This window comes from Anomaloglossus baeobatrachus, chromosome 8 (genome assembly GCF_048569485.1).
Source record: "Anomaloglossus baeobatrachus isolate aAnoBae1 chromosome 8, aAnoBae1.hap1, whole genome shotgun sequence".
Taxonomy (NCBI): Eukaryota; Metazoa; Chordata; class Amphibia; order Anura; family Aromobatidae; genus Anomaloglossus; species Anomaloglossus baeobatrachus.
In genome coordinates, this window is record NC_134360.1 from 136,002,353 (window position 1) to 136,013,637 (window position 11,285).

The 11,285-nt window shown below is 41.2% G+C and overlaps 1 protein-coding gene across 2 annotated transcripts in view; it reads left to right on the top strand.

Annotated features, from left to right (window-relative positions):
- Nucleotides 1-7,856, top strand: part of TSEN15 (tRNA splicing endonuclease subunit 15) — a 54,006-nt gene extending 46,150 nt beyond the window's left edge. For both annotated transcript variants that reach the window (XM_075322016.1, XM_075322015.1), the window contains one exon: nt 7,302-7,856. In XM_075322016.1, the coding sequence (XP_075178131.1) occupies nt 7,302-7,506 (205 nt within the window). In that variant the 3' untranslated portion in view covers nt 7,507-7,856. The remainder of the gene's footprint in view (nt 1-7,301) is intronic.
- Nucleotides 7,857-11,285: the final 3,429 nt, after the last annotated feature.

Below are 11,285 nucleotides of genomic sequence, written 5' to 3' on the forward strand. Positions count from 1 at the left end.
AGTACATGATTGTTCAGGATCCTCCCTGGGGAACAGCTTCCTTTCATTTCTTACAGTCCCTTGTACAAATGCTCTGTGTTGTGTAAAGCTACTTTGTCCGTTGTCTGTCTTCGCATATTCTGGAGTTTTAGGAAGAACAGGGCTGAAGTGGAGGCTCTGGTGTTCTCTTGTGCCCGGCCATAGAGACATTACTGTTCCAATGAATGTCTTCTATTCAGCTACATTGTCCGGTTGTGTTAAGTAAGGACAGAACATGTTTTCTTTTATTCCAGTGCAGGGTATTTTAAAGGAATTCATTGTTTGATGAAATAGGAATAAAGAGGAATCAGTTTAGTATGCTGGTACTTTCCTACAAATAGGCAAAGGAGAGTGTACAAAACACCCTTTGTAATATACAGTAGTGTGCTCCATGTTGTAGCTACTAAATCATCATGTTGGATCATGTTGTCTGTAATTGGATAACAAATAATGCTTACAGAATTGTAATAAAGCTAGAAGTCCCAGAAATTTCGAGCTCCCCCCTGAAGTCCCGAAAGAGGGTCAAATGACCCTTAGTCCAAACTGAATAGTACTAACTAGAAACTAAATGGCTAAACTCAATGGAAAACGACAACCTCCTGTGGTGCGACAGTAATGGCCTTAATTACAGAACAAAAGACGGTGACTATAGGAGGTTAGCTAAAATCCTTCAGGTCATTCGACCCGTCTCTGGGTTCCAAAGGTAGAAATGTTAAATGACCCCTCTCTGGGACTTCTAGTGTTAAAGGGAATCCGTCAGAATGAGCCCCCCAAACAGTTTATTAGGTCATTTTTCTCTCTGAAAGATAATGTCATCCACACCTTTACAGATGCAATCTGATGCTGTCTGAATGGGAAAAAAAAATCCGTTTCAATTTATATTCAAATGAGGCTTAGGAGCACTTCCCAAACCTTTGTCTATCTTGCCTATTCCTTGCCCAGACCCACCTTCCTCTGCTTGACGGTCTAGCTCAGTGATGGTCTAGCTTAGTGACAAGACTGTCTTGCTTGCGGACTGTCTTGCTCGCGGACTGTCTTGCTCGCGGACTGCCTCGCTCGCTGACTAGTCAACCTAGTGAGCAGTCAGTTAAGCACAGGAAGGTTCGTCTGAGCGGGAAATAGACGAAAAAAGGGGATGGCACCTCCTGTCCGTGTGACAACAAGATATTGGGGTGCACTTTAGGTTCCAAAGCCATAAAGTGAAAGATAGACAAGGCATGGGAGTGCCTTGTCTATCTTTCACTTTATGAGCGGGAAATAGAGGCAGGGCAGCAGAGGCTTATATTGAGAGTGGTGTTGTGTTGGTTTTTTGGGGGAGAGGGGGAATATAGGGATTGAGAAGGGGCTGCCAGGTACTGGACAACCACTTTAATGGGTTATATCATTGGAACATTATCTATTACTTAAGCATGTTTTAAGTGGATTGTATTGAATTTTATATGACTATTAAGCTGATAGTTATTGTTCTGTACAGATTACTTTTCAAAAGACATCTCAGTATCCTCTCAGGCAACACTCCAATAGCAGATAAAAAGGCACCGAAAATTTTAGAACAGAAATTCTAAGGACAACCGATTGGGTCAACAATAACAATTTTATTGATTTAAAAATAATGACCGCGAACCAGCAGTTCGAGAAAGAGGGCATCACATGTAAAAAATATCAAAATCAAGCGCAGGTATTCTGCAAAAGTGCAAGGTACAAATATATGCAGGAGGAAGAAAACCAGTACATAGAGATAAATGAGTCAAACCATACACAAAGTGAATGTCAGTACAACTGCATATTGGCGGGACAAGGAAAACCAGCACTATAATTACACACGAAAAAGTGTAAAAAGTGAACAAATAAAGGGTATGCTATAAGTGTAGATGTAACCAAACGTGTTGCCATGTACTGTCCAAAGCAGTAAAGAGATAGAAAACCAGAAATTGTCCAGATGAAATGTATATACTGAAGAAAAATTGATACAGCAACTGTGTCCTCAGTATATACCGCTATATTGCAGATGGAAAAAACTGATAATGCTAATATGGTATAGAACTGCACAAAATATGATTTGAGAACAGATTATGAGACTGTGGCACATAGAATAATATAGAAAGGGGAATGGAATGAAAGCATATGCTGCTGCAATGGGTCAAAAAAAAACAAGGTAGTAGACAAGGATATCCTATAAGTATAGTGTAGATGTAACTAACTATAGTAGTGTCCAGAGCTGCCGGTAGGCAGAAAAAAGCAGAGAATGTATATACGGAAAAGAATTAATGCAGCAGCTGTGGCTTCAGTACATACCGCTATTTTGCTGATGGAAAACAGTGATAATGCTGGTGTAATTTATAACTGCACACAGTATGTTATAAGGAAAAGGTTATGTAACTATGGCATAAAACATAGTGCAGAGAGAAGTGAAATGATTATGGTTGATAGCATATGCTGCTGCAGTATGTCAAAAGATGCAAGGTAGTAAATAGAAGAAGGTAAAGAGGTAACCTCCTGGGTGTAACATGAGAAAATTTACCTGACCAGAGAGGACCTGTGAATACACGTGACGCCAACCCCGACGCGCACGTTTCAGCGTCACCTTCGTCAGGTCCTCTCTGTTCAGGTAATTTTTGGCCAAGAGGTAGATTGGGTGCAAGAATATGGTGTAAAAATATCAGCACCAAATCTACATCTCTTGGCAAAAAAAATTGCAGCTTTCTGTCAGGAGATGCAGGTCTGTGAACTCAGTGAGAGTTCATTAAGGTCACCTGGGGTCAGGCTACCTGAGATCACAGGGTGAGGACCTTGTGAACCACCAGCTGTGACCGCAACTAACCTGAGTGATGTCACTGCTCATTGAGACTCAGTCTCTGCCTGAACCTCACAGCATTCGGTCATGTACAATGTAGCTGTGCTTTCAGTAATGTAGCAGAGCTGGAATCTTCATGGGATCTCGTGTGGATTACGTTGGACCTGTAGGGGTGTTTTGGTGAAAGAGGGTGGGGTTTTTTTTTATCTTTTATTTCAATTAAAGGATTTTTTTGGTGTTTGCGTTTATTTACTTTCACTTACAGGTTAGTAATGGGGTAGTCTCATAGATGTCTGCCATTACTAATTTAGGGCTTAGTGACAGCTGTGGGCTGCGAATAACCCCTTCGGGAAGAGCCGGTGCTGGGATTGTCGTATGTAATTAGTGTTGCAATCCTAGGCAGCTGCAGGCTGGTATTTTTAGGCTGGGGGCTTCTAGTAACCATGGGTCTCCCCAGCCTGAGAATACCAGCCCCAAGATGTCGGGCTTTATTATGGCTGGGTATCAAAATTGGGGGGGGGACCGCACGCTGTTTTTTTTTTTTTTTTAATTTTTTATTTAAATAATAAAAAAAGCTGCATGCGGTTCCTCTTATTTTTATGCACAGCCAAGATAAGTGCACGGCTGGAGGTTGCAAACCCATGACAATTTTTTTTTTTTTTTAAATTTATTTATTTTTCCTGTACGATAGACCCGTAGAACGGGTCTGTGATCAGAAGTGTCAGAGACGCTGTCACTCAGTGTGGGGGCGCATCTGACTGCAACTAATCACAGATGCCGATGGGCGATGAAAGCAGTGCATATGCATGAACCTAATGCGCAAGCTTGGAAGTGAATGTGTGGTCGCGGAAGCAGTTACAGCTGTGCCGGTGACTCTGTAAGTATTGCGTGCTCACATTATTATTTTTATCCTTAGTTTTACTTTATTTTTTTGTATTACTCGAATGCCGGACCAGGATCATTAGCCGAAATTCACTGAGAACTCCGGGCCCAGGTTGAGCTCCCGGAAACGTTTGAAACCAAGCGGATCCGGACTTTTACAGGCCAAGTTCTCCCATCACTAGTAGTAATCCTTAACTTGACAGATGGCACAATACTTTATTATCATAGCCATGTATAACATGATCTGACAAATTATCAATTTGTAAAATGTGTACAGGATGAGAACCAATAACAGAAGAATACTGCACCAGAACTACCATTGGTACAGGAATACATACCAAAACTATTAGTACACAAATACATCACCAACCCTAGTACAATAATTAACTGCAATGACAGGTCAGCCCCATATAGACAGGTTAGCCCCATTGTATTGCATGAGCCTAAAAGTCCCAGTATGTCCTTAACCCTTTCACGACCAGCTGATTTTTCGCTTTCCGTTTTTTTTTTTTTCCGCCATTCTTCTTCCGAGAGACTTAACTTTTTTATTTTTCAGTCAATATGGTCATCTGAGGGCTCATTTTTTGCGGAACGAGCTGTACTTTTAAATGAAACCATAGGTTTTACCATATAGTGTACTGGAAAACGGCAAAAAAATTCCAAATGCGGAAAAATTGCAAAAAAAGTGCGATAGCACTATTGTTTTTGAGATATTTTATTCACTGTGTTCACTACATGGTAAAACTGTGTATATTTTTTCTTTTTTTAACCCTTTAATTTTCAATAGGGCAAAAGGGGGGTGATTTAAACTCAGATTTTTTTTAATTTTTTAATACTTTTTTTTTACTTTTTTTTTTATTTTACTAGTCCCCAAAGAGGGCTATAAGGATCAACAATCCGATCACTCTGCACTATCTGCTGATCACAGCTATTCAGCTGTAAACAGCAGATACGCTCATTTTCTGCTGCACTCGGCTTCGGGCCAAGTGAAACTGAAAGTAGTTCATGTGCAGTAAAGGAGTCATCACATGACCCTGCGCTACCATGACAACCACCAGAAGTCACATAATCATGTCACGTGACTTCCGGTATCGGGCAGTAAGTAAATGTTTACCACAGATGCCGTTTTAATGGCGCTGTCACATATTGACAGCGCCATTTAAGAGGTTAAATGGCACGAGCAGATAACGATACTGCTCGTGCCTGGCAGGCACACATCTCAGCTGTGAAAATCAGCTGAGATGTGCGCCGATCGCTGCATGCTGCCAGCGGCAGACCGCAGGCAATAACACTATGACCGCTAGGATGTTATATTACTGCCCGCGGTCGTTAAGGGGTTAATAATGGTAAGGAGATGCTGCGAGTTGTTGTTCTCCCATACAGTGACTACAGTACAGTGACAGCGCAACAAGCGCCGGTCACATGCTGTCATGTGACCGGCGCATGTGACCCGGAAGTTACAGCGCTGTCACTGTACTGTATTGTCTGTACGGGAGAGCGCCGGATCCGGCAAACCGGCGAAAAGCCGGATGTGTGAAACCGGCCTTACCAGCCATCATTAGGTAGCGGACCATAGAGGAATCACAGTACTGATCAGATGCCGGAAGTATCACAAATAAACATTTACATCCAGGTACTTTTTATAGATTACATATTCTCTGATTGGAATTATTCTTTTTTTTCTCCTTCAGGTTGTCTAGACACCATTGTGACTTATCATATCCACAGCTAGTCTCTGCAGACATCTCTTTTCCAGTCTTCTGCAGCACCTTCCGACTTAGTACACTTAAAAATATCAGTGTGATTTATAATCCTCCAGAATAAAAATATGTCAAGCTGTGCCACTGAATTGTCCCTTATAGTGCTGCCTGCACAAACTATGACCCCACACCATCCGTCTTATGGCACATGAGAATATGGCCTCCATACTGTCCTCTCCTTTTTAGATTTGACACACTCCCCATTATGCCCCCTCCCCACCTTCTGCATACACCATGCTGCCCCTCAGACTACCCTGTCTCCTCTGACGCATTTGCTTTCTCCTCATACTGTCTCCTCACACATTTCCCCCCTCCACCCATACTGTCACCTCACGAATTTTCCCCCCTTTTCTTTATTGTTTTTTTCACACATTTCCCCCTTCCTCCCCATGCTGTCTCCTCACATATTTCTTCCCCCCCCCCCCCCCAATTAAATTCCTGTGTGTTTAGCTCCATTAGAGCGCTTACCTTGCTGCCGAGATCCTCCTATATGGTGCAGGTATGATGTCGGTATCGTGATCAGCTGATCACCCAGAAGTGTCAGTGGTCAGGGCTTTTATTGTACTTACACATGAAAGACGTTTGTACAGTTGATTTCTGGGAACGTACAGTTTGCACCTGAGTCGGCTGTTAGTTTGACAACCAGCTTTGAGAACAACCAAATCTCATTCTAGGAGGGTGGCAAAATAATATTTATTCCTTTTATGCTTTTTTGCAAGTTTTAGGCAGAATGTCTGCATGTTAGTGGATCTGTAGGCAGTTCTACAGGAGATGCCTTGTTTCCCTGAAAATAAGACAGGGTCTTATAATATTTTTTCCTCCGAAAGATGCGCTAGAGCTTATTTTTAAGGAATGTCTTTGCCTGTGAACAACAATCCACATTTATTCTTGAACAAAAAAAATCAACATTTATTCAAATATAATCTTGTCATGACATTCTGCAACATCAACATTTTGTGTTAATCCTATTACTGGTTCAGATGCACATTTTCTTATCTGATCTGCTATTCTCATGGTGCAGAACCCATCCTATAGTGGTGGGTACATACCATATTTATAAAGGTTTAAATTACCTGCTTAAATGTATTATTCTCTCTGTACTGCTACGTTTATCCCCAAAAAGAAAGCAGACACCCCTAAAGGAATTGCACTTATAAAGACCCCAAACGATTATAGTTGGCAAGTGAATGGGCTCTCACATACAAATCTGCGTCGCTGTCAGGTCCCCCTACGTTCTACAGTGGAGGGCTCCGCTGGTGACTGGAAATAGTATCACTCACGCGGAGTGATACTGGTACCTGTTCTGTTTGTGAGAGCTGCAGTGCAATGCAGCGAGAACTTCGAGGGACCTGACAGCGACACAGATCTGTCTGTGAGTCCATCCATCATTCGCACTTGCCTTCTGTAATTGTTTGGGGTTTGGTGAGTGATCTACTGTAAATTGTTTGTTTTTGTTTTTTTTTTTTTTATGGGGGGGGGGTAGGAGGAGCAAAGCCTGCCTTCTTTTCTTGGTGTCAGCTTTCTATTGGGGTGTCTGCTTTCTTTCATTAACTTTTTTAGCTGCTTGGACACTTCTTTATGGAATAGCTACTAGGTCTAGGTTTTTTTTGGAATAGGGCTTATATTTTAACCATACTCAAAAAAAGCTCCCAAAATCCTCTAGGCCTTATTTTTCGGGTAGGTCTTATTTTGGGGGAAACAGGGTACTTGGGGTACTTGGGGCATAATCACAGACAAGATCAATTTCTACAAGTAGAAGGAAGTCTGGTAGTAGATTGTAACAATTAGTAAAAAAAGAATGGTAGGTGCTCTAAATGTAATCACTAAGTGTTTTCTCTATTTTTCAGAATTCAGGAGCTTCTGAAATTGAACGACACATCAGAAGAGGCCCAAACGTCTGAATCTTCTGCTCTTTTAGCTATTGTTGAGACAGATTCTACAATAGTGTACTACAAATTAACAGATGGCTTAGTAATGCCAGATCCCCCAGATTTTGCTGAAGATGTTGACAATAAACGTTGGAAAAAAAAGAAAATGAGGCTTTTGCGGTAACCAGAAGGTTTCTTCTATGGTGGATATAACGACTCTCCACAGTGGGATTGTGATACACACAGAGTGACAGCAGTGACTGTTTACAACTTCTCAACCCAAAATGCAAAATTATATATTTTAAATAAGATTTTGTAAGTTTTGATAGCCGAAGAAGCCAAGAAAAGTCCAAGAGTGGCTGATATATTATTGTTGAATTTCTTAGACAGCCTTCTACGCTAAAATCTTCAGTACACTGAGTATAACAAATCAAGACAAATGTGAAATTTATGCCTTACTTCAATGAGAGGTTTCACACTTTAATGGGGAATCTTTATTTAGTGACATTAATAAAGGATTATTTCCATCTTTTATAGATGAGTGTTGTTGAATAGTGTTTATAGAAACAAGCAGTTTTGCAATTTGCTGTTTATTTTCAGCCGTTGTTGAGATAGTAACATTTTTCTTTTGTTTTCAACTTGTTGTGTAGTAGACCGACCACTGCTCCTGGCTAGATTGTGAACGCTGCACGTAAACTGTTTGGGATTAAGGCCTGTTTCACACGTCAGTGAAAAACACTGACGTTTTTCACTGGCGTGTAAAACACGCACATGTCCCTGCGTGTGCCGTGATTCACGGCACACGTGGGTTGTCTAAGTGCAATCCGGGCTCCGTTCTCCGTGGCCCGTGATTGCACTTAGAAAACTACTCACCTGTGCGCGCTCCCGCTGTCCATAGTGCTGATCGCTCCCGCGGAGCAGCATCCGGCCGGTGGTGACCCCCACAGCAGCTGCTTCCGGGTCGGCTGTGTCGCGCATAATGAATATGCGCGACAATAATGAGTCGGCTCAGAAGCAGCCGGCAGAACGGGCTGCAGAGGACATCGCTGGACGCCGGGTGAGTTAAAATGTTTTTTATTTTAAAAGCATGTTTTATTTCTGGCACGTGTTTCACGGACCACACCACTGCGTGGTCTGTGGAACATCAGTGATGCCAGAAAAAAATGGACATGTCTCCGTGCGGCAATCACGCACATGCAGGTACGCCGCATGGAGACACGTGCAGTGAAAAATCACTGACGTGTGAGCAGACCCATTCATTATAATGGGTCTGCGTATGTCAGTGATTCTGGTACGTTTAAAAAAAAGCACAAACGTCCCAGAATCACTGACATGTGAAAGGGGCCTTAGAGAGAGTGCGATCCAGTGATTCCAGTTTAAAGCAGTAGATACAAGCTGAATAGAAAAGCACTTGTAAGCACTCTGCATGTACGACCACTGCTGCTAAACAGCCATGTTGGTCGGTCACCAAGGCAACAAGCTGTATTCTAAAACTTTTTAATAATAGTAAATTACTTGTTATTACAGGCATTGACAATATCCATTTATTAAGAGGAGAATACTTCTCTAAGTGAATATTGCTATGCTTTAATGTGCTGTCTGCAGCAAATAAAAGAATCAATTGTGTAGTGTGTGACTTTATTCTGAAAACTGCATATTAGGCTATGTTCACACATTTCGTTTTTTACCTGCGTTTTTGGTCCGTTTTTGCTGCAGAAATTTCTTGAGAAATTCTTGTAACCTTTCTGCAGACATTCCCCAGCAAAACCTATGGGAAAAAAAATTAGCTGTGCACACACTGCGTTTTTTTCTTAAGAAAATTCTTTCAGTAGATTTTCTTAAGAAAAAGAATGAGCGTGTCACTTCTTTTCTGCAGCTAACTGCGTTAGTTACCATAGATAATGGAACTATAACGCAGGGAGCAACCAGCGGTGAAAACGCACCAAATCGCGGTAAAAACGCAGGTGCGTTTTTGGTGCATTTTTTAACACAGGTGCGCTAATCCTTCACTCTCAAGAAATTTCTTAAGAAAAATCCTTTTTCTAGTGTGCACATAGCCTTAGCCAGTGTCCAGATTATCATAGTTGTATGACTTATAACAGAAGATCTATACACAGCAGATACCACCTGTAGTAGACAGACTGTACTGATATAAAGTAGCAGGGGGTAGACACGGACAGCTTGGGGCCCCTGTGCAAGAAATTGTGCCTGGGCCTCCCTCCTTTTATGGCGACAAAGCTACAAATATAGATATATGTGTACACATATGTATTACATAGTGTCCTCTCTTGTTATGTACAGCACCGTCCCTTACATATCAGATTCTCTTGTTATTTTTGCTATTTATTGCTCCCTGTCTTTATTTCCTCTCTTGTTAGATATAAAATTACATGACTGCTGATGGAACATGATAAAGCTTCTTTTCTGATGGACTGGTCAGATACCGCACCATCAGCAGTCATTTTATATCTAAAATGAGAGGATTGTATAATAAAGAGAGGGCGCTGTGTATAATAAAAATAACAAGAATACACTATATAAGAGAAGCTGCCATACCAAGTAAGGCCTCTGCCACACTCACGTGTAAAAAACGTACGTGTGCTGTAGTCCGTTTTTTGTGTCCGTGTTCCGTATTTTCTGTCCGTTTTTCACCTCCGTGTAGTGTCCGTATGCATATCGTGTGTCATACGTGTGTACGTGTGTGCGTTTTCCTGTGCGTGACATACGTCAGTGTGTGTTCCGTGTGCAGTCCGTTTTTGTGTGCGTGTTTCACATGTTTCACACATTGAGATAATGGTGATCAGTTGGAATTAAATGACACATAGGTGTCTGTGATTAGGACATAAATATAAGTTACCTATAAACTGTTTCCTGCTTGTATTCTGCCTTGGAGCACCTATGTGTTTTGACAAATTTTTCGCAATGCCATTATCCACGGAGGCCTTAGTGTTTTTATGTTGGATTATATCTCGTCGTTTTGGCGTTAGACGGCACATGTTGCAGTATGATAATGTAAGAAGAAACAGATTGTGGGTGCATCCACTAATCATGATGCGGCCTATGCATGGTCATTTCCATACTTTATTTATTGAGTTACGGAATTTCCCAGATAAGTTTTTTTCATACTGCCGTTTGTCAGTTGAGAGTTTTGATTACTTACTAAATATTTTACGACCTCATTTGCAACATCAGGACACTTGGATGCGGCTTTCCATTTCCCCAGAGGAGAGATTTATGGTGACTCTGAGGTATTTGTTGTTTTTTCATTCTTTTTCAAATGTGTTATGTTTCACATTGAAATGTGTAATTGATATTTCTTGATCTCATCTCAGTTTGTAATCAATGTTTGTGTTTTGTTTTGTTTGGTTTACTTTAAAAAAACATATTGCTAATTGAAAATCATTGTTTGTCTTGTGTTCATAGATTCTTGGCGACTGGTCAATCTTTTAGTGCTTTACATTTTGATTTTTTGTTGGGGAGATCAACCATTGCCGTTATAGTACGTCACACATGCGACATGATATGGCAACATTTAAAAGACCAAATGATGCCTCAGCCAAACCGAGAAGATTGGTTGAAAATCTCTAAGGGCTTCAAGGACTCTGTGGACTTTCCTAACTGCATAGGAGCTTTGGATGGCAAGCATTTCAGAGTTAAAAAACCACCAAACTCTGGTTCACGTTATTTCAATTTTCATAAGTTTTTTTCGGTTGTTATTTTGGCATTGGTTGACACAGAATACCGTTTTATTTATGCTGACATTGGGGCCTATGGTAGTGCCTCAGATGCCCGTATTTTCCGTTCATCAAGATTAGCCCAACGCCTGCAAGAAAATTCATTATTGATCCCACCCCCAGTTGCCTTACCTGGTACATCTGGACCGTTGGCACCATATGTGATGGTAGCAGATGCAGGATTTGCATTATCAAAACATGTTATGCGACCATATCCAAGGAGATCAAT